At 44.9% G+C, this 27,879-nt stretch overlaps 1 protein-coding gene across 1 annotated transcript in view; it reads right to left on the minus strand.

Moving 5' to 3' along the window:
- The window catches only part of wdr95 (WD40 repeat domain 95), a 197,381-nt gene that overhangs the window by 60,189 nt on the left and 109,313 nt on the right, over positions 1 to 27,879 (minus strand). Inside the window, exon 16 of the mRNA XM_078546126.1 lies at positions 21,489 to 21,591. Within this exon, the coding sequence (XP_078402252.1) occupies positions 21,489 to 21,591 (103 nt within the window). The remainder of the gene's footprint in view (positions 1 to 21,488; positions 21,592 to 27,879) is intronic.

Below are 27,879 nucleotides of genomic sequence, written 5' to 3' on the forward strand. Positions count from 1 at the left end.
GTTTCATTAATAGGGGCATAGAGTACAAGAGCAAGGAGGTTATGTTAAATTTGTGTAAAACACTGGTTCAGCCTCAACTGGAGTATTGTATCCAAACAAAAACTTTAGAAAGATGTGAAGGCATTAGAGCGAGTGCAGAAGCGATTTACAAGAATGGTTCCAGGGATGAGGAACTTCAGCTACATAGATAGATTGGTGAGGTTGGGACTGTTTTCCTTGGAGGATAGAAGGTTGAGAGGAGATTTATTAGAAGTATTCCAAATCATGAGGGGTCCAGACAGAGTAGATCAGGAAAAACAGTTCACAATGCTTCCAAGTTCCCATCAGCGGAGGGATCGAGAGCGAGAGGGCACAGATTTAAAGTAATTAGCAAAAGAAGCAATGGGGACACCAAGAGAAACTTCTTCACACAGCAAGTGGTTAACATCTGGAATGCACTGTCTGAGAGTGTAGCGAAGGCAGGTTCAATCGAGACATTCAGATAATAAGCCCATTCTCTCAGAAAATGAAGAATGTGCTGGGTTACAGGAAGAAGGCCGGAGAATGATACTAAGTGAATTGCTCATTCAGGAAGCCAGAGCAGACAACGGGCTGAAGGGCCTCCTTCTGTGCTGTAACAATTCTATGCTTCTGAGCGTGTCACTGTGTATCAACATTCACTGCAAAATGTGTGTTGAACAGGGTGCCGAGCGTATTTGGAGTTTAGGCTAGTGGGCCCGACAGTCCAGAAAGTTCCAGACTCAGATTCACCTCTGATCATTGCTATGTTCAGAGATTTCAGGTAGCAGTACAGGCATGACACAGAATTTATTAAATAGAGACAAACCACTAGGCTCAACTCATCATATTTATACGTCACACAAACCCTGTTATATGGTTACGTTATTCATTAAAAATATGAACTAATCATTATGTGAATGTACATCCGGGATGTCACATTTACTGTTGCACTGCAGTCAGGTGCTGAGCAACAACGTATCATTTCACCAACCCAAGGAGAGCTGTAAAAAATACACTTGATGAAGCTCCAGCATTTTGAGTCTAAAAGTGTGATTATTTTGAACTGCTGGAAACCAGAAGCTATAACATGGCGGCAGTGGGTGTCAGTAAGACTCAAATATTTTAAACAGAATAATGTTTAATTAGATTGAGAAAAATTAACCAAAATTAGTTTTTCTCTCTCTCTCGAACTGAGAGAATTGTGTGAAATGAAATGGCCACTGCCTCAGTAATGAATGCACAGTTACAGCCTAGGATGAAGTGGGAAGCTGATGACGCCACAGAGGCATTTGAGAATTTTAAACAGAAGTGCAGACTGGTGTTCAATAGCTTTCTAAGTTGCACTAGCGAAGAGAAAATGGTCAGTTTTAATTTGCTGTGGACAGGAGAGAAAGTGTGAAATTTGATCAGTAGCTGGGAGATGAATGAGGATGAAAGTAAAAACCCAGAGAGATTTTTTGAAAACTTCCAACCAAATTGAAATAATCAGATCTGCCAATGAGTTTCAAAGCCTGAGGCAGGAATCAGGTGAGCCTCTTAACAATTTATTATCAAGATTGAAAAATGCAACCAGAAAATGTAAGTTCCAAGGAAACAGATGAAAGGCTGATATATCAGCTCACATGGGGCTCTGCACAGCCTGAAGTACAAAAAGATTTGAGTGGAAAGGAGAAGCTCACAATATTGCAGACTGTAGACACTGCCAGAGCACATGCAGCTACGAGTAAACAGATGGACACTGACTATCCAAACAGCTAGCCTTCAGTTAAGTTAATGGAAAGGCAGCAGGGTTGATGCAGTGAAACAGCAACAAAAGAATACACAACAGACAGAAAGAAAAATGTACAGGAACAATGGACAACCACCTACGTTCGCCGACAGAAGGAAATGTCCTGCATATGAATCAAATTGGAGAGCTTGTGGAAAGCTTAATCACTGGGAAAAATGTGCAGGAAAAGGAAAGAAGGTGATAAATGACTTTTCGTTCTAATCATTCATGGGATGTGGGCGTCGCTGACTAGGCCAGTATTTATTGCCCATCCCTAATTGCCCTTGAGAAGGCAGTGGTGAGCTGCCTTCTTGAACTGCTGCAGTCCATGCGGTGTAGGTGCACCCACAGTGCTGTTAGGAAGGGAAGTCTAGGATTTTGACCCAGCGACAGTGAAGGAATGGCAATATATTTCCAAGTCAGGATGGTGAGTGGCTTGGAGGGAAACTTCCAGGTGGTGGTGTTTCCATGCATTCGCCGCCCTTGTCCTTCTAGATGGTAGTGGTTGTGGGCTTGAAAGGTGCTGTCAAAGGAGCCTTGGTGAATTCCTGCAGTGCATCTTGTAGATGGTATACACTGCTGCTACTGTGCATTGGTGGTTGAGGGAGTGGATGTTTGTGGATGGGGTGCTAATCAAGTGGGCTGCTTTGTCCTGGATGGTGTTGAACTTCTTGAATGTTGTTGGAGCTGTACTCATCCAGACAAGTAGGGGAGTATTCCATCACACTCCTGACCTATGCCTTGTAGATGGTGGACAGGCTTCAGGGAGCCAGGAGGTGATTTACTTGCCATAGGAGTCCTAACCTCTGACCTGCCCTTGTAGCCACAGTATTTAAATGGCTAGTCCAGTTCAGTTTCTGGTCAATGGTAACCCCAGGATGTTGATAGTGGGGGATTCAGCGATGATAATGACATTGAATGTCAAGGGACGATGGTTAGGTTCTCTCTTGTTGGAGATGGCCATTGCCTGGCACTTGTGTGGCACGAATGCTACTTGCCACTTGTCAGCCCATGCCTGGATACTTGTCCAAGTCTTGTTGCATTTGAACAAGGACTGCTACTTATCAGAGACAAAGCAACAGGATAAATGAGAAAGAAAAGAAACCGCAACATCCATACCCTGGAAGAAAACGATGAGTTTGAGAACACAATGGGCATAGGAATTGTGTGAAATGGTTGCATAGAAACATAGAAAAATAGAAGCAGGAGTGGGTTATTCGGCCCTTCGAGCCTGGCCCGCCATTCAATATGATCATGGCTGATTCTCTATCTCAACGCCATACTCCCGTGCTCTCCCATACCCCTTGATGCCTTTAGAGTCCAGAAATCTATCTATTTCCTTCTTAGATATATTCAGTGACTTGGCCTCCACAGCCTTCTGTGGTAGAGAATTCCACAGATTCACCACCCTCTGAGTGAAGAAGTTTCTCCTTATCTCAGTCCTAAGTGGCCTACCCCGTATCCTGAGATTGTGACCCCTTGTTCTAGACCTCCCAGCCAGAGGAAACATCATCCCAACATCCAGTCTGTCCAGCCTTGTCAAAGTTTTTACATTTCAATGAGATCCCCTCTCATTCTTCTAAACTCCAGTGAATACAGGCCTAATCAGCCCAATGTCTCCTCATACGACAATCCTGCCATCCCAGGAATCAGCCTGATGAACCTTTGCTGCACTCCCTCTATGGCAAGCATATCCTTTCTTAGGTAAGGAGGCCAAAACTGCACACAATACTCCAGGTGTGGTCTCACAAAGGCCCTGTATAGCTGCAGTAAGACATCATTGCTCCTGTACTCAAATCCTCTCGCAATGAAGGCCAACATACCATTTGCCTTCTTAACTTCTTGTTGCACCTGCATACTTGCTTTCAGTGACTGGTGTACAAGGACACCCAGGTCCCTTTGTACATCAACATTTCCCAATCTATCACCATTTAAATAATACTCTGCTATTCTGTTTTTCCTACCAAAGTAGATAACTTCACGCTTGCCCACACTATACTGCATCTGCCATGTATTTGCCCACGCACTAAACTTGTCTAAATTGCCTTGAAGCCTCTTTACATCCTCCTCACCACTCACATTCCCACCTAGTTTTGTGTCATCAGCAAACTTGGAAATATTACTTTTGGTTCCCTCGTCCAAATCATTGATATATATTGTGACTAGCTGGATGCGACAGTTCCCAGAGAAAAGAAACTCACACAATCATTCAGATCATGAAGAGGGTGAGAAATAAGCCCACAACCATAAATCTGAGGCTGAAGATTGATACCGGAGCACAGAATAACATCATCCTACTCAGGTTATACCAGAAGATCTTTCCCAAAAATGTGAAAGAAAATGGTTACCCAAGGAAAGATACTGTGACACTAAACAACGTCATACTAATGACACATGGGGGAACTGAGATTCAACAGCTAGAATCAACCCAAATCAGAGGGACACACAAAGGAAAAGATGTTAACCGTATGTTCTATGTCACTGAAACAGATGGTGCTGCTATCCTAGGATTGTTCAGTTGTGAAGTCTGCAGTTTATCTCAGTAAACCATGAGGTGAAGGAGGCGGAACTAAGGGTTGAAGGTAGCACAGCCATTGAAAAGCTCCCTCTGTTCAGAAGCAAGGAAGATCTGGTACAAATGTATCCCGAGTGTTATGATACAATGGTTGAATGCTTTGAAGATTTTGAGTATCACATCATTATCGATCCAGCAAAGAAACAAAGTGAACTGATTACAATGCTTAAGATGCAAAACGACAAAGCCAGTCAAGATATCATGTTCAAGGCAGATATGATCAACGAACTTCAATCCATGTTCTTGGTTGACAAAGGTGATTCTGTGATTGGGCAAGTATTGAATAAATCTCTTGCTGACCAGTGGTAGATCAGAACAAGGAAGGCAAAATTATAGTCCCTGCTTCTGCTGGAAATGTGTAAAGGTGGACATTGGATACCATAAAGTTTGAGCTCCGCTGTGAGTCCTACAGAACCAATTCCTCACAACATTGTAGCAGGTCAAAGGGGAACCGGGTTGGGAATATTATTACAATTAGGTAAGACAATGTTCTAGCGGCGCTCACTGGGAAACATCTCTGTCACAAAGCCACAGCAAGAAAGCAAAAAATTATTGACCTTGTAGTAGACAACATTGAGCAGTGTATATAATCAAACCTATATGAACAAAATGTTTTGCAGTGAAGAGCAATAAACTATCAGTGCACAAAATATTCAGGAAGCAAACATGCCTTTCACTATATATAAACACATTACTCACACAGTATATGTTAATTCTTCTATCCCATCCAACAGCAAGCACATATCTGCAAAGAAATTCAGGGTACATGGTTGAGAAAAATGCATTGCAGTTTGAAAGCATTATTGCAAAGCAAATTGTTCACCAAGCAAAAACTTGTCTGTATGGCTTGGCTGGTTCAGGCAGAGAGCTCTCAAATCAGTCTCTGGTTAAAAAAAGACATTGTAGAAAACATTGGTTACACCATTTCACCATTTAGAGTGCATTGTGCAGTTTGGGGATCCCTTTGTAGATCCCTTTAAAAAAATAAAATTAAAACCAGAGAGAGTCATAGAAGCTTAAAGCAAAGGAGGCCATTCAGCCTGTCATGTCTGTGCTGACTTTTTGCAAAAGCAGTCCAAAATGGCTGTTTTCTTTTGCTCGAATCGGTGTTAGTTCCTCATCCGCAAATACCCATTCAGCTTCCTTTTAAAATTGTTTATGGAATCAATTTCCTACACCTTTTCAGGTAAAGGCCGACAATTCTCCAAGTAAAAAAAAAAAATCCTCATCTTCCTTATAGATTTTTTGCCAAATATTTTGAATCTATGGCTTCTAGTTATTGACCCAGTTGCCAGAGTGAATAGTTTTTCTCCATCTACTCAATCAAAACCTATCATCTCGAAAAATTATATTAGGCCACCTCTTAAAAATTAATCTTCTCTGCTCTGAGGAGGAGGACGCCAAGGCCTCACTGTGCATCTACACTTTTCAGGTTTGTAATATACTGCCTTGTATAATATACTGCCTTTCCATATTAGTCCTCTCAAAGTGCATCTCTTCACACTTCTCTGCATTGAACTCAGTCTGCCATATTTCTATCCATGTCACCATCCAGTCTGTGGGCAGGATCTTCCCCCCGTCGGGGGCGAAGTTGAAGGGTGGGCGCACACAGGCGCGCTTCCGATCGGCACCCCCGGTCAGGGGCGCAGCGCCATTTTATGTGTGAGGGCCAATTAAGGCCCGCCCAGCGTGACGTCCGCACAGAAGCACTGTGCGCTCCCTGTGTAGGCGGGGGTGGGGGGAATCCCAAAATCAAGAGTGCGCTCTTTCGTGCGTGCACATGAAAGAGTGCACTCATCTCCCTGAGGCTAAGTGCTGCCTCAGGGAGATTGGCTCTAAATGTAAAAAAGATAAAAATAGAATAATAAAATTTCCCGAACATGTCCCCTCATGTGACACTGTCACATAAGTTGGGACATGGCCATAATTTTTACAAAAACTTTATGAAAATTTTTTGAAACCTACATGAAACCTCATCCTGTCCGTGGATGAGTTTTCATGCTTTTGCTAATTCCCGCCAGGGCTCTCGGCCTGCTCGCCAACCTTAAAGTTGGACGGGCAGGTCCATTAATTAGTTTAATGACTCTTATTGGCCTCAATTGGCCATTGACAGGTCGGCGGGCACGCAGCTGATTTTGCTGCACCCCTGTCTATCGGAAAATTTAAATGGGGCGCGGTGACGTTGGGAGTTCCGCCCGACGTCACCGCGCACATCATTTTACGCATCGGCGCCCCCCCCCGCTCGCCGACGGGAAAATCCTCCCCCATGTTATCTTGAAGCTTATAATTATCCTCATCACTACCCACTACTTTACCAAGTTTTATATTATCTGTAAACATTGTATGCTGCTTGCCACAGCCGTGTAGGTTGTTTATAAGATTTGCAATGGGAAGAAGTTCCTGGGGTGGTGGGGGTTACAGGGAAGATTTTTCACACAGCAAGTGGTTAGGGTCTGGAATGCACTGCCTGCCAGTGTGGCGGAGACAGATTCAATTGAGGCATTTAAGAGGGAACTGAATTGCTATCTGAAAAGGAAAAATGTGCAGGATGGCGGTGAGAAGGTGAGGGAGTGGCAGTAGGTGAACTGTTCATTTGGGAGAGCCGGCTCAGACACAATGGGTTGAATGGCCTCCTTCTGTGCTGCAATAATACTATGGGCAGAATTTTTCCGTTGGCGAGCTGGGGGCGGGGCCCGCGCCGCCCGATGGGAAAATGACATGGGATGAAGTCGGGAGGAACCCCCCACGTCATCCGGCCCCATTTAAGTATTCAGGAAGGCGGGCGGACAGCGAAATCAGCTGTCCGCCCGCCAACCTGTCAATAGCCAATTGAGGCTATTGAGGATAATTAAGCCAATTAAAGGACCTGCCTGTCCAACCTTAAGGCTTGCGGGCAGGCCAGGAGGCCCAGCGGGCTTCTGATAAAACATGAAACCTCATCTACCAGTGGGATGAGGTTTTATTTCTGTTTTAAAAAATTTTAATAAAGTTTATGTGATATTTATTAACATGTCCCATCTCGTGTGACATTGTCACATGAGGGGGACATGTCAATAATTTTTTTATTTTTCTATTTTTGAAGTTTATAAAACTTTCAGCGCTCTCCCTGAGACAGCACTTAGTCTCAGGGAGCAGTGCGCGAGAGAGCACACTCTGACAGTTGGGGAATCCCTCCCCCAACCCGCCTGCACAGGCAGCACATAGCGCTTCCCGTCGGGTGGCCCGCCCACTCAAAATGGCGGCAGGGCCCGTTTCGGCGGCGGCGAACGGCTGCCCGCCCACCGCTGAGCCGGTGGGACCCACCCGCCCCCCACCCACCCCCCGCCCGCCCATCAAGGGCAAAATTCTGCCCTATGATTCCACACTGGCTACCTCAGCAACCAGGCCCCATTATATTTGCACAAGCATCTTCTATATTTTTCTGTTCTCAGTTTCCTGGGGCTGGATTTTTATCTCGGAGGTGGGAACTGGAAGGCGGGACTAATCCCACAATCACAATCCCTCCTCCATCACCAGGCTGCCAGGAAACAGGATTTTCAGACAGCCATGGCCTTAATTAGCCTTGAGACAAGAAGTGGCAGGCCCAAGATGGGTTCAGAAGTGGGATAATTCCAGAATGAGCAGGTTAAAAGGCCCGCCTCCATTCCCAAAAAACATCAGCCCAGTCCTTCCAATGGAACTAGTAGCGAAGGCTGAGCTGCATTGGAAAGGCCTTGCAATCTACAGAAATTTAAACTTTCTGAACAATGTAACTGCACCTCCCCCTCCCCCCTGTAACCCCCCCACGTAACCCTACCCTCGCATCCATTATTAACTTTATGAACAGATCTCACAAGCCCAATTTTAACTGTTGGATGCTGCTGAATAGCCCTAACTCTCCTTAAATAAACAAACTGACTCTTCAAATCAGCTTTGTAATCAGAGTCAAGCATTTGTAAAATGATTAGGCAGGTGGATTGCAACCAAGAGCCCATAATCCTCCCAAGTAAACAAACAGACTTCAGAACTACTACCTCAAAAAATGTCTAGACTGACTACATAAAAGCAATGGGAAAAGCTTAAACAATTAGTCAGTTATCATTCTAGGCTACACTTTCAAAAAGTAATCCACCATTTTAACCATTTAATTTACTTTTTAAAAATTAATCTGAAGATTTTTACACATTTACCATGACTTTCCACATTTACCTTTAACTCGACAGCTTGCCAGTTGGCAGAAGTAACAATCTGCCAAATATAGCGTTTAAGGGGTAGTTACATCTTCCAATCACTGCACAGTCATGACTCATCTTAACAAACATAAATACAACTCCTGCTACAGCATTTCATGTGGAGATGTAAAGGAGGAAAAACCATTTTACTTACCTGTTAAACTCTTCACACCTGCAATCCATGGTTTGTGCCCACATGAGGCTTGTGTAAAGCCTGACAGCAGCTAAAGCTCACCTGCCTCCCTGGAGATGAGCTCTCAACGAGCTCACAAAACTGCTCCTTTTGTCCTTAATAAGAACAGGCCAGGACTGGGGCCTGCTCGTCCCCACCCTCATGAAAACAGAAGGTGATGGAAATAGAAGCAGGAATTCTGGGTGTGCCGTCAGGCCACCATTTTTTTTCTCCAGTCCTGCCTACGTTTGGTCCCATTCGGAACAATGAAAATCCAGCCCCAGGAGTCTGTCCCTTCTAGCCCTTATCTCTGGTGATTAAAAAAAAAACTAACAAATGAAACAGAAAACATGGTAGCCTGTCCTAAGGTTGAAAGACCTCACCCTTCCTGACACAACTACTTCCTATGTTATTGTTGTTCTTTTTAGCTGCTTCACCCCCCACCCCTCCCCCCCGCACCTCTACCCCCACCTCCCCCCACCCCCACCTCCCCCCACCCCCACCTCCCCCCACCCCCCTCTCCCCCACCTCCCCCCACCCCCACCCCCCTCTCCCCCACCTCCTCCACCCCCCTCCCCCTCTCCCCCCCCACCACCCCCACCCTCCCCCTCTCCCCCACCCCCCCCCCTCCCACCCCCCCCACCAACACCCCCACCCCCACCCCCCCACCCCCCCCACCACCCCCACCCCCCTACCACCCCACCACCCCCACCCCCACCACCCCCACCCCCCACCACCCCCACCCACCACCACCCCCCCCCCACCACCACCCCCCCCCACCACCCCACCACCCCCACCCCCACCACCCCCCCCCACCCCCACCCCCCCCACCATCCCCCCCACCACCCCCCCCACCACCCCCACCCCTCCCCTCCCCTCCCCCCACCACCCCCACCCCTCCCCTCCCCTCCCCCCACCACCCCCCACCACCCCCACCCCTCCCCTCCCCTCCCCCCACCATCCCCACCCCTCCCCTCCCCTCCCCCCACCATCCCCACCCCTCCCCCCACCACCCCCACCCCTCCCCTCCCCTCCCCCCACCACCCCCACCCCTCCCCTCCCCTCCCCCCACCACCCCCCGCCCCCACCCACCCACCCCCACCCCTCGCCCCCACCCACCCCCCACCCCTCGCCCCCACCCACCCACCCCCACCCCTCCCACCCACCCCCACCCCTCCCACCCACCCCCACCCCTCCCCTCCCACCCCCACCCCTCCCCTCCCACCCCCACCCCTCCCCTCCCACCCTCCCCCACCCCTCCCCCTCCCCCTCCCCACCCCCTCCCCCTCCCCACCCCCTCCCCCTCCCCCTCCCCCTCCCCACCCCCTCCCCCTCCCCACCCCCTCCCCACCCCCTCCCCACCCCCTCCCCACCCCCTCCCTCCCCACCCCCTCCCCCTCCCCCTCCCCCACCCCTCCCCCTCCCCCTCCCCCACCCCTCCCCCTCCCCCTCCCCCACCCCTCCCCCTCCCCCTCCCCCACCCCTCCCCCTCCCCCACCCCCACCCCTCCCCCTCCCCCCCCCCCACCCCTCCCCCTCCCCCCCCTCCCCCTCCCCCCCCCACCCCTCCCCCTCCCCCCCCTCCCCCCCCCCCCCCCCCTCCCCCTCCCCCTCCCCCACCCCCACCCCCACCCCCTCCCCCTCCCTTTAATCAACTGCAGCATTTTAAATACTAAAGTGGTGCTCAATTTCCCTCCCTCCCAGTTGTGATAAACCAATGGCCTCTAGAAACCTGGCTTGAATAATTAATGAGGGCCTGTCGAGGATGCTTTGAGAGGGTTTAGCTGCAGCATCACGCTGAGTGCAGAAGTCTTGCCTTGCTGCAAAACCCCCAATGGGAAGATATTCCAACCCAGGAACTGGCTGGTCTGTCATGCCTTTTACCTTTTCAGTGAAGGCTTACAAATGAAACAGGAGGGCAACCAATACCTGCAGAACCATTTGCAGCAAAGAGTCATGTACCATTAAAGATCAGTCGGAGGATATTTTGTCAAATGGTTCTTACTCACTTATTTTTGTGCATCTCCACGTAAATGCAGTCACAGATTTCATCGCATCTGCTCTCTGTAACAAGGACAATTTAGAGTTTGTTACACTTTGTTCAAAAGGGACATTTTTATTTTTGTAATATTCAGAAATCAGCATATATCTATTTAATCGCTTTGCAAACATTTTGAGATATTGTTGCTCCATGCGAATGTCATTTTATGATGGGTGACATTCAGACTGTTTCAAATTATCTTTTAAAACAGAATCCCTAAAATCATTACAATGCACTTTTGGTTTTATTCTGGGTTGCTGCAAGCTTGTTAATAATTTATATTAGTTCCATGTGTTGCATGAACCTAAACAAATCATTTACAGCCAGTAATTGGAGAGTTCAAATCAAGTATATTCTCCAGGTGAAGTGTTGTTATAGAGTACACAGATGGAATTGAATCTCCATTTTAAGGTCATACATTCTATCCTTATTCTCATGTATATTTTTTATAAAATTCTTTGCCCACATAAACTGCCAATGTAAGCTCAGCATTCTGTAATTACACCCTCTTGCCAATGATATTGCTGCAGCTCCTCCATTGGTGGGAGGATGTAATTACAGCTTATTTCTACATTGCAGTTTCCGTCATGAATGTTGTTATGGCATAGCTGATGGTAAATGCCAAGCTACCCAGATCCCAGAGGGAAATTTGAAACAGTTGCCAAAACTGTCTTTGCAATTTGTATAGTATGAGGAGAAGCTCTGAAATCAGGAAATGATGTCTCTGATTACTTGTGATGATTTTATAGTAACAAACATTTATTAAAAGAGTTAAAAAAAAACACAATTATACTTAAGTACAAGAATGGCTTTACACAGTAAACAGTATTTTAAAACAGTTCCACAAACCTTAACTTAACTACCCTCAGAGATAACCTTCCTCCTTTCTGTTCAGCAACTATCCTTATAGATTTTAATATCTATAGAATTCCAGTAATTTTACCACACAGTGCCTTTTATCCTTGGAGTGTCCTCCGAGGCTGACAGCAACTGGGTCTTCAGGTCTGGCCTTGTTCACAGTATGTTCTTAGAGTTCTGCCCAGCTACCCTGCTGCCTTCTGGGGGATCTGCCCAGCTACCCTGCTGTCTTCTGGGAGATCTGACCAGCTACCCCTTCATATATGCTTCAGTATTTCCTTAAATGCATTCCTTCCCTTTGATCTCTCTATTGTTTCAACCAGTCTCTTCAGAAATGCTTTCTTCCTAGAATTGATTAAACTGTTCTTTACTTTAGCTCTTAGACGTGTATAAAGGAACTTACCCTATTTTTACCTCACTTTCTTACGCCTTTTTACAACCTGCATATATCCCCCTTTGAATTAAAACAACTCAATTCAAAAACACTCCTGTTATTGCTTTATATAAAACTCTGAATTTCCTCTTGGTTTATTAACATATCAAAACAACTTCCTACTGTTGACTTCAGGCCCTTGCTGTCACTCTAGCTCTTAATCCAATTACAGTCTGACTTCCAGTGCATAAGAAATATACCAGAGTTATTACCAGAAGAAAAATATTACAATTTCTTGTTTTCTTAACAATATGGACATTGGAATTCATAGTGAAAAACTGACAGGAAACAAAAGCTTTTAATATATGGTAGAGCTAGAGATGTAGAATGTGTACATACTTCAAACCATATTCAAACTTCTGAATTTCATTTGCAGGTGAAATGAAAATACTCTATTGAGAGAGATGAGTGACAGTCAGAATGTTACACCCTTCAGTTACTCAAATCAGGGAGTTTTGATATATTCAAAGAGACCTGATTCACTTTTAGCTCCCTTTTAAAAAATGTAACAATGGCATGTATACCATTCCCTATTTATTATCATGTTTATTGTTCCTGCCAGCAATAAATTATAGAAACTATGTCCTACCTTTTTACCCATGTAGTCTAGCATAGGAGGGCACTTGGAAGAATATAGTAGGAAGGGTGTCAGCGTCTGCAATGCTGCTGCAGATGAATGCAATCCCAGTTTCCTCTTTCTAAATGCTTTTTTCTTGATGCTACATCTAAGTAGTCAGTTAAACTACATATGGCTATTTTCATTAGTTGAATGGCATGTCCACATTTATACAATGTCACAAGATAGGTTTGTAGCTTAATGAGTGAACTTCAGGTCATTTGAGTTGACCACATGCCCCCAGCTCCTACTACTTCCAGAATACTATCCCCCTTCCAGATTAGTAGGCCATGTCCTCTCGAAAGAACAACTGTTCTATGCACAAAGGAGTTTGACGTAGAAGAAAGCAGGTGCTGTGGAAGGAGGAAGACAACGACACCTTAGAAAGAAAGGGAGGTAAATATGATAATGAAGTGTTTTAGCAGGTGAGGACTCAGCTGCAAATTAGAAGGGCATGGAACCTAATCTCCGAGGACAGGAATCCTTAGAAGCAAATGAAACCTTAGCAGGTGATGAATCTTGGCTGCCAATGACCTATAGCTATCTGCTTGGAAGGCAAAAAGTTAATTATAGGTGAGTTTATATTTTTTGACCATATCGTTGCTATTGTTGTTGTGCACATAAACTGTTTTGTTACATGCTGGTCATTTTGCTGAATTGAGCCACCTGAAGTGAGATTTATATCTGTAAGGAAACCAGATGCCAAATAAGCAGCTAATTATTTAAACTAATCTATTTATTAACATGGTAAACCATGTTCGACCCTAAGCCACAAATCCCTGGCCAGTGAACTGCATTCTGATCTGCCTGACATAGTGATCAGTGGAGAATTCCTTGATATAGAAGTTCTGAAGTCCTGATCCTATCTGTTGTGGCAGCAGTCGTATCTGTTGTCCTCACCAGTATGATACTAGTCTAGGGGTGTTGGAGGTCTGCATCCATATTACTTGGCAGTGTAGAACAATTCATGCATTATCCTACAGGATGTTATCTTTGACTTTCCAAATATCCTAATTTCCATGGTCTTGAATCCAAATCCTGAAGGAGAAAAGCCCTTATTGACCTAATTACCTTTCTTAAGTATTCTTAAACAGTGGCCATTATTATGATTCCAGATCTTCAAACATCCATCTCTTCCTCCTGTAATTAGTCTGCAGTACAAAAAGATTATTGTGAGCTTTCATGTCACTAAAGTCAACAAGGAATTCATATGCACAAAGTAACAAATCCTCACCTCCTTCCACTGTCATCAAATGCCATGCAGCAAATGGCAGAATCACCATGAGCTCCACTAAATTCAAATGTAAGGTTTCCTGTGTCAAGGTCCCAGACTTTGATCACCTTGAGAAAAGCACACATCATTTATGTTTCATTTTGCTCCACTTATCAATAAGATTTTTAATGACATATCAAAAACCTAAATTCAGTTATAACTTTATGAACTAATTTTACATTTTGATTAAGCTAGCAGGCCTCCCGTGGCATTGCTCACCGAAAGCCAAGGGCAATATTCCCTCGAACTTCTGTTTGCTGTGCGTGGCCGACTGGCTGTGCTGTGTGGTTCCTTTAAAATTCTAAGGTTGTTGTGCAGCCACACATGCTCATCTTGAAGGGAACATTGTTTGTGCGGTGCCTGTTTGATCACTTCCTGGTACATTCCCAAGTGGCCAGGCACCCACGCAGCTTTGAAGGAACACTGGTTACAGGATAATAAAAGCGATGTTTATATTATGTAGGGTGCAGCACCAGAGTCACTATATTCACAGTGACTGAGTTAGTCAAATGTAATTAAAAACAATTCTGTGGTTTACTATTTCTTTGGGGATTGAAAACCACAACTCTGTTTAACTCTGTCATTCAATTGCTTCGGGTTTCCTTTATAATATATATATATATATATATATATATATACACACACACAAATACATAAACACAAAAAATGCATTATCATTCTTAAAGAAGAGAATAATCAGAAAGATGGCATGCAAAATGCAGCAGCTAAAGGTTAAAAAACACTGATAAAGTGGTAGTACTGGGGAGTGAAGAATAGTTCTGCTGTTTGGAAGTAATCATGGCAGTTTTGGGCTTTGGTAACAACAAGGACTAGAATCGCAGAATGGTTACACTACAGGAGGAGGCCATTTGGCCTGTTGAGTCCATGCCGGCTCTCTACAATTTAGCTAGTCCCACTCAATCGCCCTTTCCCCGTAGCCCTGCAATTTGTTTCCCTTCAGGTTGTTATCCAATTTCCTTCTGAAAGTAACAAGTGAACCTGCTTCCCCCCACCCTTTCAGGGAGTACATTCCAGATTCTAACCATTTGTTGTGTAAAAAAAGGTCTTTCTTCATGTCGTCTTTGTTTCTTTTACCATTCATCTTAAATTGTGGTGCTTGGCCCTTCCACCAATAGGAACAATTTTCCTCTATCTACTCCATCTAAATCCCTTATGCTTTGGAATACCTCTATCAAATCTCTTCACAATGGTCTCTGCTCTTAGGTCAGAGGTCACCTGAAAGAGCCTTTATATAAAAAAAATTGCCTAAAGTAAAAGCGATTGGGAGCCACAAGATGAAAATTCGGCATTTCTAAACCAAATACACGGCAAATTGCCAAGTGTCTCTGATTTGCATATACCTGGTTAATAAATTCAATACAAGAATCAATAACAAAAAAAAATCAAAATTAAAATAGACCTAATTCTTTACGCTTTTTTTAATATACTTTCCTCATCTCCAGTGTATGCATGTTCAGGATTTATGCATCAATTTGCATTAATTATGCATAAGCATGTTCAAAAAGAAAATGTAAAAATGGTGAACCATATTAACTTAATGGAAAAATAGCACCTTTCCACTTTAAATAGAAAAGTAATAAGAAATTTAACACTGAAAGAATGCTTTTTGTCTTTGTTTTTTGAACACATCTCGCAATAATTGGAATTACTTTTTTCAAAGTAAAGTTTTGTCATTAGAGTCATCTTTAAAATGAACTTTAAGATGCGTAGAATTAAGGCAATTTTTTTCAGCTATTGATGTTCATGATTTAAAAAAACTTCTAATAGCACATTCAGAATAACTTATCATCTCTCAGCTACAAAACCTGTTCGTTGAACCAAAGGCATTAGTTATAACCAAGTTGGGATCCACAAATGTGATGTCAGAGTCACATGCAGCTCCAGAGCTGTGCATTACCAACCCCTGTCTGAGGACTGCAGTTTTTCCAATCTATCCACATAATTGAAGTCCCTCATCCCTGGAACCATTCTCGTAAATCTTTTTGCACCCTTGTTAAAGCCTTCACTGCCTTCCTGAAGTGCAGTGCCAAGAATTGAAGATGATACTGTAGCTGAGGTAAAATTAATGTTTTTAAAGGTTCTTCACACCTTCCTTGCTTTTGTACTCTATAACCTCTATTTATAAAGCACAAGATCCAGTATGCGTTTCTCGTCACTGTCTCAACTTGCCCTGCCACTTCCAATAATTTCTGTACATATACCCACAGTCTCTCTGCTTCTGCACCCTTTTTAGAATTGTATCCTTCATTTTCTATTGCCTCTCCTCATTCTTCCTACCAAAATGTGTCACTTTGTACTTTCACACAGAATCACAGAGACCCTTCGGCCCATCGCGTCTGCACCAACACATGAGAAACACCTAACCTACCTAATCCCATTTACCAGCACTTGGCCCATAGCCTTGAATGTTATGACGTGCCAAGTGCTCATCCATGTACTTTTTAAAGGACGTGAGGCAACCCGCCTCCACCACCCTCCCAGGCAGTGCATTCCAGACCGTAACCACCCTCTGGGTAAAAACGTTTTTCCTCACTTCCCCCCTAAACCTCCTGCCCCTCACCTCGAACTTATGTCCCCTCGTGACTGACCCTTCAACTAAGGGGAACAGCTGTTCCCTATCCACCCTGTCCATGCCCCTCATAATCTTGTACACCTCAATCAGGTCGCCCCTCAGTCTTCTCTGCTCCAACAAAAACAACCCAAGTCTATCCAACCTCTCTTCATAACTTAAATATTTCATCTCCTCTGCACCCCCTCCAGTGCAATCACATCCTTCCTATAATGAGGCGACCAGAACTGCACACAGTACTCCAGCTGTGGCCTCACCAAGGTTCTATACAATTCCAACATGATCTCCCTACTTTTGTAATCTATGCCTCGATTGATAAAGGCAAGTGTCCCATATGCCTTTTTCAACACCCCACTAACATGCCCCTCCGCCTTCAGAGATCTATGGACACACATGCCAAGGTCCCTTTGTTCCTCAGAACTTCCTAGTGTCAGGACGTTCATTGAATACTTCCTTGTCAAATTACTCCTTCCAAAGTGTATCACCTCACACTTTTCAGGGTTAAATTCCATCTGCCACTTATCTGCCCATTTGACCATCCCACCTATATCTTCCTGTAGCCCAAGACACTCAACCTCACTGTTAACCACCCAGCCAATCTTTGTGTCATCCGCAAATTTACTAATCCTACTCCCACACAGTCATCTATGTTGTTTATATAAATGACAAATAATAGGGGACCCAGCACAGATCCCTGTGGTACGCCACTGGACACTGGCTTCCAGTTATGAAAGCATCCTTCTATCATCACCCTCTGTCTCCTACAACTAAGCCAATTTTGAATCCACCTTATCAAATTACCCTGTATGCCATGTGCATTTGCCTTCTTTATAAGTCTCCCATGTGGGACCTTGTCAAAGGTCCTACGTTACATGTCATCTGCCACATGTCCGTCCATTCTACCTGCCTATGTTATTTTCAAGTAAATCACTGTCCTCCTCATAGATTGCTATTCTTCCAAGTTTTGTGTCATCTGCAAATTTCAAAATACTGCCCTGCACACCTATCTAAGTTATTAATTTATATCAAGAAAAGCAATGGTCCTAGTACCAGTCCCTGCAGAACAGTGTATACCTTCCTCCGATCCAAAAAAGAATGTCCACCACTGCTCTGTATTTCCCGTAATTTGTATCCATGCTGTCACTATCCCTTTTATTCCATTGTCTTAAATTTAATTGGCAAGCCTATTATGTGGCTTTATCAAATGCTTTTTAGAAGTTCATCAACCACATTACCCTCTTATTGTTGCCTCACCAAAAAACTCAATCATGATTTACCTTTAACAAATCCATGCTGGCTTTCCTCAATTAATCTACACTTGTCCAAGTGGCTGTTAACCTTGTCCCAGATTATCATTTCTAAAAGCTTCCCCCACCAGGGCTAAACTGACTGGCCTACAGTTTCTGGGTTTATCCTTACACCCTTTTTTCATCAAGGATGTGACATTTTCAATTCTCCAGAGCTCTGATACCACCCCGGTATCTAAGGAGGATTGAAAGATTATGGCCGGTATTTCCACAATTTCCACCTTTACTTCCCTCAGCAATCTCAGATGCATCTCATCCAGTCCTCGTGACTTATCAACTTTAAGTACAACCAGACTTTCTAATATCTCCTCTTCATCAATTTTTTAGCAATCCAGTATCTCAACTCCCTGTTCCTTCATTATGAATTTAGCAGCAAGTCAACATTGGTAAAGACAATTTCAAAGTACTGATTTGATATCTCAGGTGTAGATCTCCTTTTTGGCCCCAAATCATTCCCACCCCTCCTCTTACCGTCCTTTTACTGCTTATATGCCTGTGGAAGACTTTCGGATTTCCCTTTATGTTAGCTGCCAGTCTCTCCCCATAATCATTCATTGACCCTCATTCTATACTTTTTCACTTCCCCTTTGAACTTTTTATATTCAGCCTGATTCTCACTTGTAATTTTTTGCCATACACTCACTGGATGGTAGTTAATGAAACTGATGACAATCTCGCCTGCCATTGAGAGAGGGGTGACCAACTGCCATTGAGAAATTTGAGGGACACACTGCCATTGGCGTGGACCTGTAAGATCAGGGTGGGGGGTGGTGAGGGTTTGCTGCCAGAGCTGTGGGTGGTTGGGGTGGGTGGTTGGGGTGGTGGGGCGCTCTGCCAGAGACCAGTGAGAGCACAGGGTGTTGCTGCCAGAGCTGTGGGGCTGAGGTTTGGGTGGGGTTTGTGTGATTCTACCGAATCTACTAGAGTGGGCTCACAGACTCAGTCACATGCTGATGTAAATCAGGACAATTCTGGGGCTGACGTGAGCACAAATAAAATATTGGCCAAAGCATGCACAGACAAAGTCTAGCCAATGCAGATGAATCCCGGGACAGAATGCGTCCCAGGATGGCACGACCAGGGACGTGGGGCAAAAGGCTTCCCCCCTTCCCAATGCTGGGTCCCTCCTCAGCAATTGAGTGCCTTTGAATAAGGGACCCTCCCCCCCCACCAAAATGATACAATGTTCGCTTTTCCCCAAATGTTCCCCTATTGACATTTGATCCACTTGACCTACCTCATTCCTCATAACCAGATCCAGCAATGCCTCCTTCCACAATGCCTCCTTCCTTCCTCATTGAGCCTGAAGCAGACTGATCAAGAAAATTTGCCTGAGTACCCTTCAGAAACTCACCCCCCTCTCAGCCCTTCACACTATAACTATCCCAGTTAGGGACATTAGGAACACTGAAGTCCCCCATTATCACTACTCTGTGGTTCTTGCACCTCTATAATTTGGCAGAACTGGGGAGCGTCCTTCCGCTAGGATGCAGTAATGCAACCTAGGGGAAGGAATCCTTGTGGAGGGAGAACCTGGAGTTTGGCAGAATCCAAATGGTAAAACTGAAATTTGGCACAAGTATAATGCAAGTGTTACAAATTTCAGATCTGCCCTAGATACTCTCTTGGCTCAACTGTCATCAGTCACTCCCACAAGCAGAAATTGTGGCACTTGTGATCTGGAGATTAAACTCACGACTCACTATCTAGATGTCCAATAGCATGACCCAGGGTGTAATAATGAGATGCCCTTACAAAATGAACTGGATAACAGAATCTTCAGCATGTGTCCCTCAGGTATGCTGCTCTAATTTTCTTAAACATAGAAACATAGGGCAGAATTTTCTGCCTGTTGGGCGGGCAGGCCCGACCCAATCTCTGGCGGGCGGGGAGCAGATCCCCGCCGGAGAAGCAGGCCCCGCCGCCATTTTACGTGGGCGGGCCAATTAAGGCCCACCCAGCGTGACGCCCGACGGGAAGAGCTATGCGCTCCCTGTGCGGGCGGAGGGGGGGAGTCCCCAAAAGTGAGAGTGTGCTCTTTCACGCATGCGCACGAAAGAGCGCACATCTCCCTGAGGCTAAGTGCTGCCTCAGGGAGATCGCTGACACTTCTAAAAATATGAAAAATAGAAAACAAAATTCCCTAACATGTCCCCCTCATGTCACATGAGATGGGACATGTTCATTAATTACACTAAAACTTCATTAAACTTTTTAAATCCCTACATGAAACCTCATCCCGCCGCTGGATGAGGTTTCATGTTTTTTCTATTTGTCGCCGGGGCTCCTGGTCTGCCCGACAACCTTAAGGTTGGACGGGCAGGTCCTTTAACTGTTTCAATGATCCTGTCAATGGCCTCAATTGACCATTCACAGGTTGACAGGTGCACAGCTGATTTGGTTGCGTCCCCGCCTTCCTGAAAATTTAAATGGGGCAGGATGACGTTGGGGGTTCCCCCCGATGTCATCCCACATCATTTTACGCGTTGGCGAGCGGGCCCCGCCCCCTGCTCGCCGACGGCAAAATTCAGCCCATAGAAAATAGCAGGAGTAGGTCATTTGGCCCTTGGAGCCTGCTCCACCATTCAATATGATCAGGGCTGATCCTCTATCTCAACGCCATGCTCCTGGTCTGTCCCCATGCCTCAAGACGCCTTTAGTGTCTAGAAATCTATCTATTCCCTCCTTAAATGTATTCAGTGAATTGGTCTCCACAGCCCTCTGTGGTGGAGAATTCCACATTAAAGTAGATCAATTCAATAGGGCTCAATGGGAAATACTCATTCTGTCAGAATGAATGTGACCTGAAACATGAATTCCGTTTCTCTCTCCACAAATGTAGCCTGACCTGTTGAATATTTCCAGCATTTTTTGATTTTACAGTAAAACTTTTATTACCCGGCAGCCTACTAACCGGAATTTTCTATTCTGGGCTCGGGTCTGTTTTTTGACTGGAGATATCAAACTCACTGGTAATAGCTATTGGCGGCCTGTCCTCACTCTGGCCTCATCCTCCCACTGTTCTGCAGCACCATCTCCCCTTGGCACCACTCACTTGATTTGTGTGCTCCCACACCTCTCGAGACCTCAACACCCACGTGATCATCCTGGAGCTTTCTTATTGGATGGAAACACGGAAGTCACCTTACATCTCAGTTAACCGGCACATTTGATTACCCAGCGCCTCCCATTCCCAGCGCATGCTGAATAACAGGGATTTTCCTGTATTTCAGATTTCCAGCATCTGCAGTATTTTGTTTAGTAATAAAAATAAACCGCACTGGTCCTTTGGTAGGCTTTTCTTGGGTAGTCATTCAGAGAAAAATATATTCTAAGCCTGGTCAATCAGACAGGACTTCAGTGCTGCTTTTTAATACACTTCAGCCTGCATTGATCTTAGTTTCTTAGCAGAATTTACCAATTGAGCTTAAACATGTGCTTTCTCATTTCCTTTGCCCCTTTCCCTGGATAGGACATGAAGCAATTTGGCTTATTTTCAGCATCTACCACACCTCTGCTTTTTATTTAAAATATATTTTTATTTTGCATTTCAATACCCTAGAAGAATTTCTTAAAAATTCAAAAAACTTCAATCAACAGTATCAATAAGTCCTACTGTAATTATTTATCCGTGCACACACTTACAGATCCTTCTGAACAAGTGATGACCTGTCGAAACTCGTCACTGTATTTGCAGCAGAGAACTGGTTCGTTATGAGAGCAGACATGGTGTGGCTTGGGCTGGGGTCTGTAGGATACCAGAGAAATAGAACAAATATGAAACTCTGACTCAATATCAGGTGCAATACCTTTAAAAGCAACATTGACAAGATATTGTTCATTGTGTGCAGCTGAGTTACAAACTTTATTAGTCCTGAACTCCTGGGATTGGAGACAGCGCAAGTCCCATTTACACCCAAGGTGTTGCTGGGGGTTCCAGATGCAACGTGATACTGCACTGATCTAGATACGATGGGCTGGATTTTCCAATCATGACACAGGCTGGAATACACCGGGTGTTTTTTTTTTAAATGGAAGAAGGGACCTGAATACAGGATTCCCACTCCTGTGCCTGTAAGCTTCAGCGGAGCTGCTTTAGGGGGTGGGATAGGAACCCACACACTGATGTCCCGATGTTGCCGGCACCATTGTGGAAGTGAGCATTTCAGAATTGCAGCATTGTGAAAGTGGAAAAGTTTTCATTTGTATTAGAATACATTGTTCACTGGATAAAATGCTATTCTGCATTGTGCAATAGTAAAATCCCGGTGTGATGGTGTGAAACATGCTAATAGTTTTGGTTTATCCTTGAAGTTCAATTCAGCCATATTTTTGGCTGATTCAAAGCTTTGACAGATGGCTGAGCTTCTGGCTGTGCTCAAAGGCTTGAATGAATTCAGCTCAGCGAGGTTTTTTGACACAGTTGTTCAATGGAATCTCATTATGAATTCTTGGCTGAATTCCAAACCCACTAATGGATGCTGTTAATTAGAGTTTGCTGATGCAGCTGTCAAGGGGAATGAGAGCTTAGTTATTTGGACAGATTTATGTGAAAAGATTTTTTTTTAAAGTGGATAATCAAGTAATGTTTAACTTGACAGATTTATGAGCTTCTCAGACACCCAGATATTATAGGGCTCCTGAGTATTGTTATAGCAGATAGCTATATAGTTGGGGAAGTTGTGGCATAGTAGTAATGTCACTGGACTGGTAATCAAGAGGACCGGGCTAATGTCCTAGGGTCAAAGGTTCAAATCCCACCATGGCAGCTGGTGGAATTTAAATTCAGTTAATTAATCTGGAATATAAAGCTAGTCTCAGTAATGGTGATCATGAAACTATCTTCAATTGTTGTAAAAACCCATTTGGTTCACTAATGCCCTTTAGGGAAGAAAATCTCACCCTTACCAGTCTGGCTTACATGTAACTCCAGACCCACAGAAATGTGGTTGACTCTTAACTACCCTCTGAAATGGCCCATAAAGCCACTCAGTTTCAAGGGAAATTAGGGATGGGCAACAAATTCTGGCCTTGTCAGCGACACCCACATCCTGTGAATGAATAAAGAAAAAGATGCTGAGTGAGTGGATTGGGGGTTGGCAGTATGGAAGAGTGAAGGGAGTATGCGGGGTATGGAAGAGCAAGGGGAGTATGCGGGGCATGGAAGAGTGAGGGGGGTATGGTGGGGGTGATAGGTTGAGGGTTAGGGGACCTCACACTCATCTCTAGAACTGGGCTGATGGTTCAGCAAGTGACGGCAGGCCTTTAATCTGGCCACCTCAGTATTGGCATGCCTCAGTTTCTGTCAGGAAACAGGCCCGACTCTAGCCCATTTTTGCTTTGCCACCATGAAGATGGCATCGGCAGATGCTACTGGTTAGGAGGTGGGATCACTATGTCGGGAAATCTCCAGACTCCAGACTCTTGCCTCCCTGATGAACATCCAGCCTGCCCTCCTCAATTAGGCATTGCATTGAAGTCCTATCTGATTGACTTGATGAATGATAAAAATAAGAACATAATTTTTTTAAAAATTCATTCATGGGATGCGGGCATTGCTGGCTGGCCAGCATTTATTGCCCATCCCTAATTGTCCTCGAGAAGGTGGTGGTGAGCTGCCTTCTTGAACCACAGCAGTCCCTGTGGTGTAGGTACACCCACAGTTCAGTTAGGAAGGGAGTTCGAGGATCTTGACCCAGGCGACAGTGAAGGAACAACGATATACTTCCAAGTCAGGATGGTGAGTGGCTTGGAGTGGTACTTCCAGGTGGTGGTGTTCCCATGTGTCTGCTGTCCTTGTCCTTCTAGATGGTGGCAGGCGTGGGTTTAGAAGGTGCTAAGGAGCCTTGGTGAGTTCCTGCAGTGCATCTTGTAGATGGTACATACTGCTGTCACTGTTCATCAGTGATGGAGGGTGCGAATGTTTGTTGATGTGGTGCCAATCAAGCGGGCTGCTTTATCCTGGATGGTGTCAAGCTTCTTCAGTATTGTGGGAGCTGCACTCATCCAGGCAAGTGGAGAGTATTCTATCACACTCCTGATTTATGCCTTGTAGTTGGTGGACAGGCTTTGGGGAACCAGGAGATGAGTTATTTGCCACAGGATTCCTAGCCTCTGACCTGCTCAGAGTATTTATTTGACTAGTCCAGTTCAGTTTCCGGTCAATAGTAACCCCTAGAATGTTGATAGTGGGGGATTCAGCGATGGTGATGCCATTGAATGTCAAGGACCATGGTTAGATTCTCTTTTGTCGGAGATGGTCATTGCCTGGCACTTGTGTGGCACAAATGTTACCTGCCACTTGTCAGCCCAAGTCTGGATATTGTCGAGGTCTTGCTGCATTTGGACATGGACTGCTTCAGTACCTGAGGAGTCGTGAATGGTGCTGAACATTGTGCAATCACCAGCGAACATCCCCACTTCTGACCTTATGATGGAAGGAAGGTCATTGATGAAGCAGCTGAAGAGATTGGGCCTAGGACGCTACACTGAGGAACTCCTGCAGTGTTGTCCTAGAAGAGATGATTGACTTGCAACAATCACAACCACCTTCCTTTGTGCTAGGTATAACACCAACTCTCAGCAGAGAGTTTGCAATCCGCGCCCCCCCCACCTCTGCTACACTCCAAGTCCCATTGAATCCAGCTTTGCTAGGGCTCCTTGGTGCCACAGTCAGTGAAATGCAGTCTTGATGTCAAGAACAGTCACTGCTTCCTCACCTCTGGAGTTCAGCTCTTTGGTCCATGTTTGGACCAAAGCTGTAATGAGCCCAAGAGCTGAGTAGCCCTGGCGGAACCAAAACTGAGCTGGTTATTGCTAAGTATGTGCCGCTTGATAGCACTGTTGATGACCCCTTCCACCACTTTACTGATGATCGAGAGTAGACCGATGGGGCAGTAATTGGCCAGGTTGAATTTGTCCTGCTTTTTGTGTTCAGGACACAACTGGACAATTTTCCACACAAGCGGGTAGATGTCAGTGTTATAGCTATGCTGGAACAGCTTGGCTACGGGTGCAGCGAGTTCTGGAGCACAAGTCTTCAGTACTATTGCTGGAATATTGTCAGGACCCATAGCTTTTGCAGTATCCAGTGACTTCAGCCGCTTCTTGATGTGACATGGAGTGAATTGAATTGGCTGAAGACTGGCATCTGTGATGCTGGGGACCTCCGGAGGAGGCCGAGATGGATCATCCACTCAGCACTTCTAACTGGAGATTGTTGCGAATGCTTCAGCCTTGTCTTTTGCACTGTCTTTTGCTGGGCTCCTTCATCATTGAGAATAGGGATATTTGTGGAGCCGCCTCCTCCAGTGAGTTGTCTAATTGATCACCAACATTCACGACCGGATGTGGCAGGACTGCAGAACTTAGACCTGATCCATTGGTTGTGGAATCGCTTAGCTCTGTCTATCACTTGCTGCTTATGCTGTTTGGCACGCAAGTAGTCCTGTATTATAGCTTCACCAGGTTGACACCTCATTTTTAGGTATGCCTGCTGCTGCTCCTGGCATGTCCTCCTGCACTCTTCATTGTACCAGGGTTGATTCCCTGGCTTTTTGGTAATGGTAGAGTGGGGGATATGTCAGACCATACAGATTGTGGTTGAGTACAATTCTGCTGCTGCTGATGGCCCACGGCACCTCATGGATGCCCAGTCTTGCGTTGCTAGATCTGTCTGAAATCTATCCCATTTAGCAGAGCGGTAGTGCCACACAACACGATGGAGGGTATCCTCAATGTGAAGATGGGACTTCGTCTCCACAAGGTCTGTGCAGTGGCTACTCCTACTGATACTGTCATGGACAGATGTAGCTGCAGCAGGCAGGTTGGTGAGGATTAGGTCCTTCTTGTTGGTTCTCTCACCACCTGCCGCAGACCCAGTCTAGCAGCAATGTCCTTTAGGACTCGACCAGCTCGGTCAGTCGTGGTGCTACCGGGCCAATCTTGGTGATGGAAATTGAAGTCCCCCACCCAGAATACATTCTGCGCCTTTGCCACCCTCAGTGCTTCCTCCAAGTGATGTTCAACATGGCACTGATTCACCAGCTCAGGGAGGGCAGCACATGGTAATCAGCAGGAGGTTTCCTTGCCCGTGTTTCACCTGATGCCATGTGACTTCATAGGGTCCAGAGCCAATGTTGAGGACTCCCAGGGCAACTGCCTCCTGACTGTATACCACTGTGCCACCACCTCTGCGGGTCTGTCCCGCTGATGGGGCAGGACATACCCAGGGATGGTGACAGTGATGTCTGGGAGATGATCTGTAAGGTATGATTTTGTCAGGCTGTTGCTTGACTAGTCTATGGGACAGCTCTCCTAATTTTAGCACATGGCCCCAAATGTTAGTAAGGGGGACTTTGCAGGGTCGACAGGGCTGGATTTGCCGTTGTCATTTCCAGTGCTTAGGTTGATGCCAGGTGATCCGTCCGGTCTCGTTCCTTTTTATTGACTTTTTGGCAGTTGGATACAACTGATTGGATTGCTAGGCTATTTCAGAGGGCATTTAAGAGTCAACCACATTGCTGTGGGTCTGGAGTCACAAGTAGGCCAGACCAGGTATGGGCAGCAGATTTCCTTCCCTAAAGGACAGTAGTGAACCAGATGAGGTTTTACGGCAATTGACAATGTTTCGTGGTCATCATTAGACTTTTAATTCCAGATATTTATTGAGTTCAAATTCCACCATCTGTCATGGTGGGATTCGAGCATTATCCTGAGTCTCTGGATTAATATTTCAGCGACAACACCACCTTCCCTCATAGAAGCCTGTGTAGATTCAGGGCTTATCCTACATAGGATATACAGCACAGAAAGAGGCCATTCAGCCCAAATATTCCTTAACATATACGCCTCACTTGAGCTTCCTCCTACCTTTCCTCTATCATTGTAACCCCAATTCCCATCTTCCTCATGTGCTTATAAAGACTCCTTTTAAGTGCATCTACACTATTTACTTCAACCACTCCCTGTGTTCATGAATTCCACATTGTCACCACTTCCTGGGTAAAGGGATTTCTTGAATGTCCTGGTTTTGGACTGGATTTCTTGGTAACCATTTTATATTGATGGCCTCTAGTTCTGCTCTTCACCCCCTCTCCACCATTGTGGACACATTCGATTTGCATGTATTGTGTCAAAATCTTTCAGAATTTTAAAGACCTTCATTAGGTCATCCCTTGGTCTTCTCTTTTTAAGAGAAAAGAGACCCATCTTCTTCATATTCTCCATATAGGTATACCCCCATATTTCTGTAAATCTTTTTTGCACCCTCTACAGCACCCCTATATATATACTTTTAAAATATGGTAACCAGAATTGTACACAGTACTTCAGATGCGGTCTGACCAAGGTCTGATACAGGTTTAGCTTTGCTTTTCAATTCTATCATTCTAGAAATAACCTCTCTTACTTGGTTTGCTTTTTTATGGCCTTGTTAACCAGTGTGTATTTTTGTGTATTTGTACTCCCAGGTTCCTTTGCACCTCTGCAAACTCCTTATCTTTCTTGTCAAAATGTAATACCTCATAGTTATCTATGTTCAAATTAATTTGCCAATTATATGTCTTCTGCAAGTTTGTTAATATCTTCTTATAATTTGTTGCAGTCCTCCTCAGTATTGATTATCCCCCAATCTGGAGTCATCTGAAAATTCAGGAATTGTGCTTTAGTTTCCAAAGTAAATCATTAATGTAAATTGTGAAAAATTATGGTCCAAGCACTGACCCTTGTGGATCACCATGTTATACCTTTTCCCACTCTGAATAACTATCCTTTATTCCCACTCTCTGCTTTCTGCCTTGAATAAATTACTTAACCATTCTGCTACTTGTTCCCTGACTCTGCGTTCTCTGAACTTATGTTGTACTTTATCAAAGGCTTTTTGAAAATCTAGATAAATTACGTTTAAATAATTGCATTACCCTTGCCTACTTTCTCTGTTACCTCTTCAGAAAATCAGTAAGGTTGATCAAGCAAGATTTCCCCTTTTTAAATCCAAGTTGATTATTCACTATTACATTTTCAGTTTCTAGATGTT

The sequence above is a fragment of the Cetorhinus maximus genome, chromosome 7 (genome assembly GCF_964194155.1).
Source record: "Cetorhinus maximus chromosome 7, sCetMax3.hap1.1, whole genome shotgun sequence".
Taxonomy (NCBI): Eukaryota; Metazoa; Chordata; class Chondrichthyes; order Lamniformes; family Cetorhinidae; genus Cetorhinus; species Cetorhinus maximus.